Source organism: Otolemur garnettii, unplaced genomic scaffold (assembly GCF_000181295.1).
Source record: "Otolemur garnettii isolate 467f Iridium unplaced genomic scaffold, OtoGar3 scaffold00211, whole genome shotgun sequence".
Lineage (NCBI taxonomy): Eukaryota > Metazoa > Chordata > Mammalia > Primates > Galagidae > Otolemur > Otolemur garnettii.
The window spans coordinates 1196569-1200424 of record NW_003852606.1 but is presented as its reverse complement, the minus strand read 5'-3'; the positions used below and the strand labels follow the sequence as shown (position 1 = coordinate 1200424).

At 48.5% G+C, this 3856-nt stretch overlaps 1 protein-coding gene across 2 annotated transcripts in view; it reads left to right on the top strand.

The window, feature by feature from the left end:
* Positions 1-3856, top strand: part of RCN3 (reticulocalbin 3) — a 15636-nt gene that overhangs the window by 3083 nt on the left and 8697 nt on the right. For both annotated transcript variants that reach the window (XM_003801483.3, XM_023507918.1), the window contains exon 3: positions 252-454. In XM_003801483.3, coding sequence (XP_003801531.1) covers positions 252-454 — 203 coding nt within the window. The remainder of the gene's footprint in view (positions 1-251; positions 455-3856) is intronic.

Below are 3856 nucleotides of genomic sequence, written 5' to 3'. Positions count from 1 at the left end.
GGAAGAGCGTGACTGACCTCTGGGGGCAGACTTTAGGCTGGGGGAGGAGTCCTGCGGTGGGTTGGGTCCCAAAGTTGGCACGTGCTGCCCACCACTTTGCCCTGGGACCGTGGACTGCACTTCCAGCCCTACGCGACGGGGTGGGGGAAATGTCTCAGGTGGAGGCGTGGCTCTGCGCAAGGGACCTGGCGGGAGTGCGGACCCTGGCGTGCGCCGAGCGGACACTGACGTGGGCCCCACCCGGTACGCAGGCGGATCGTGGACCGCATGGACCGCGCCGGGGACGGCGACGGCTGGGTGTCGCTGGCCGAGCTTCGTGCGTGGATCGCGCACACGCAGCAGCGGCACATACGGGACTCGGTGAGCGCGGCCTGGGACACGTACGACACGGACCGCGACGGTCGTGTGGGTTGGGAAGAACTGCGCAACGCCACCTATGGCCACTACGCGCCCGGTATGCGGCGAGACCCCGACCCTGTACACTCCGTCCTTTGTTATCACCTCATCCTGAGAGCCCTCAAATCATTTACCCAGAATCCCTGACTCTTGAGCAAGGTCTATACACTTCTTCTAGGTCTCCATCTTTCTGAGATCCCAATCTTTGACCTCTGGCTTTTCATCCTGGGATCCATGGTCTCTATGACCCTTTGCCTAGGGAAGTTAAGATCTTGACCTACACCTACTTTCCACGTGCTGTCACCCTGGCATCTGACCTCTGTGGCCTCTCATCCTGAGAACCTAAAGGCCATTTACCCTGCCTCTGACTCTGCTTAGTCTTTTCTGTCCCAAGCCCCAACCACATGCCTGGCGAAAACTCTTGCTGTCTATTCCCTCTCCTCTCCCTTCTCCCCAGCCTCCAGAAAGGCCCCAGAGAGGTTTTTCTGTATCCAGAGCTGACTCTGCCCTTCCCCTGCTCAGGGCTCCCCTGGGCCTCCAGGAAGACAATCCTAGATCCTTAGCTTTGTTTTTCTGCATTTTCTGCCTCAAATCTTTTGTGGTTTCTCTGAACTCACCATATTCCTCAAAATGTCCTTTCCTCCTCTCTGTCAAGCACCTGAGTCAGTATAAGCTACGGGTATAAGGGTATAAGAGCAGGACTTTGGGAGCAAATGTGCCACTGTCAATTTAAAGTCCAGCCATTCCTGGCTGCATGCCCTTGGGCAGGTTATTTCCTATCTCTGGGAACTAGTTTTCTCATTGAGAAAGTAGAATAAGTGGAAAAGAACCCACTTTACTTGCTTTTTGTGACGATGAAATGTGCTATTATAGTTAAGGAGCTTAGCATATTAGGCCACTTGTGGTGGCTCATACTAGTAACCCTAGCATTCTGGGAGGCTAAGGCAGGCAGATTGCTGAGCTCAGGAGTTGGCGACCACTTTGAGCAAGAGTGAGACTCCATCTCTAAAAATAGCTGGGCGTTGTGGCAGGTGCCTGTAGATCCAGCTACTCTGGAGGCAGAGACAAAGGGATGGCTTGAGCTGAAGAGTCTGAGGTTGTGGGGTGTCACCTATGGCTCAGTTGGTGGGGCGCCAGCCCCATAGACCGAAGGTGGCTGGTTCAAACCTGGCCCCAGCCAAAACTGCAACCAAAAAAAATAGTCGGGCATTGTGACAGGTGTCTGTAGTCCCAGCTACTTGGGAGGCGGAGGCAGGAGAATCGCTTAAGCCCAGGAGTTAGAGGTTGCTGTGAGCTGTGACACTACAGCACTCTACCAAGGTTGATAAAGTGAGACTCTGTCTCTACAAAGAAAAAGAGTTTGAGGTTGCTGTGAGCTTGGATGCCACATCACTCTATGGAGGGTGACATAGTGAGACTCTGTCTCCAAAAAAATCTGAACATATAATAAGTTCTGGCTTGGCACCTGTAGCACAGTTGTTATGGCACCAGTCACATGCACCAAGGGTGGTGGGTTCAAACCTGACCCAGGCTGGCTAAACAACAATGACAACTGCAACAAAAAAAATTAGCCAGGCATTGTGGTGGGTGCCTATAGTCCCATCTACTTGGGAGGCTAAGGCAAGAGAATTGCTTAAGCCCAAGAGTTTGAGGTTGCTGTGAGCTGTGATGCCACTGCACTCTACTGAGGGCAATGTAGTGAGAGTCTGTCTCAAAAAAGAAAAAAAAGTTTTTACCAGCTTGGCACCTGTAGCTGAGTGATTAGAGCGCTGGCCACATACACCGGGGCTGGAGGGTTTGAACCCAACCTGGGCCTGCTAAACAGCAATGACAACTACAACAAAAAAATAGCCAGGCTTTGTGTGGTGGTACCTGTAGTCCCAGCTATGGGAGGCTAAGGCAAGAGAATTGCTTAAGCCTAAGAGTTTGAGATTGCTGTAAACTGTGACAACACAGCATTCTGCTGAGGGCAACACAGTGAAACTCTGTCTCAATAAATAATAAATAAATAAATAAATAAATAAAAATATAAGCGAGGCTACAGCCACTCCTGTAGTCACAGCTACTTGAGAGGCTGAGACAGGAGGATGACATGAGCTCAGGAGTTCAAGCACCATCCTAGGCAACATAGTCAAACCCAGTCTCAAAAAATAAATGAATAAAACAAACAAAAATACAAGTTAGCTAGTATATGCAATATAAACATATATTATAAGCCTACATAATAAATTATACAGTGTCCATAAAGTTCATATGTTTTATTTATTTTTTTATTTTTTATTTTTTTTTGAGACAGAGCCTCAAGCTGTCCCACTGGGTAGAGTGCTATGGCTTCACTGCTCACAGCAACCTCCAACTCCTGGGCTCAAGTGAGTCTCCTGCCTCCGCCTCCCAAGTAGTTGGGACCACAGGCACCCGCCACAACACCCGGCTATTTTTTTGGTTGCAGCCGTCATTGTTGTTTGGTGGGCCCAGGCTGGATTCGAACCCGCCACCTTAGGTGTATGTGGCTGGCGCCTTAGCCGCTTGAGCCACAGGGGCCGAGCCAAGTTCATATGTTTTAAATTGAACACAAACTTTTTTAAATAAGGGCTTAGTTTATTTATTTATTTATTTATTGTTGCAGTTTTTGGCCAGGGCCGTGTTTGAAACCGCCACCTCCAATATATGGGGCTGGCGCCCTACTCCTTGAGCCACAGGCACCACCCTAAACACAAACTTTATGGACACCCTATATATACAAATTATATTGTAAATATAATTAAATAAATTATTTATTTATTTATTTATTTGCAGTTTTTTTGCCAAGGCTGGGTTTGAACCCACCACCTCTGGCATATGGGGCTGGCGCCCCACTCCTTTGAGCCACAGGCAGGCACCGCCCAATTAAATAAATTATTGATAAATATAATGTATCAATTATTATTAATTATTCAGAAGTCCTGCTCCTGAGTTATATTTCTTTTGTCTTTTCTTTCTTTTTTCTTTTTTTTTTTTGAGACAGCCTCAAGCTGTCACCCTGGATAGAGTACTGTGGCATCACAGTTTACAGCAACCTCCAACTCCTAGGCTTACACCATTCTCTTGCCTCAGCCTCCCAAGTAGCTGGGACTACAGGCGCCCACCACAATGCCCAGCTATTTTTTGGTTGTAGTTGTCATTGATGTTTGGCAGGCCTGGGCTGGATTCAAACCTGCCAGCTCTGATGTACGTGACTGTCACCTTAGCCGCTTGAGCTACAAGCACCAAGCCTTTTTAAAAATTTATTTTATTTTATTTATTTATTGCAGTGTTTGGCCCAGGCTAAGTTTGAGCCCGCCACCTCTGGTATATGGGGCTGGCGCCCTCCTCCTTTGAGCCACAGGCGCTGCCCAATTTTTTTATTTTTTGAGACAAAGTCTCACTGTGTCACCCTCAGTAGAGTGCCATAGCGTCATAGCTCACAGCAACCTCAAACTCC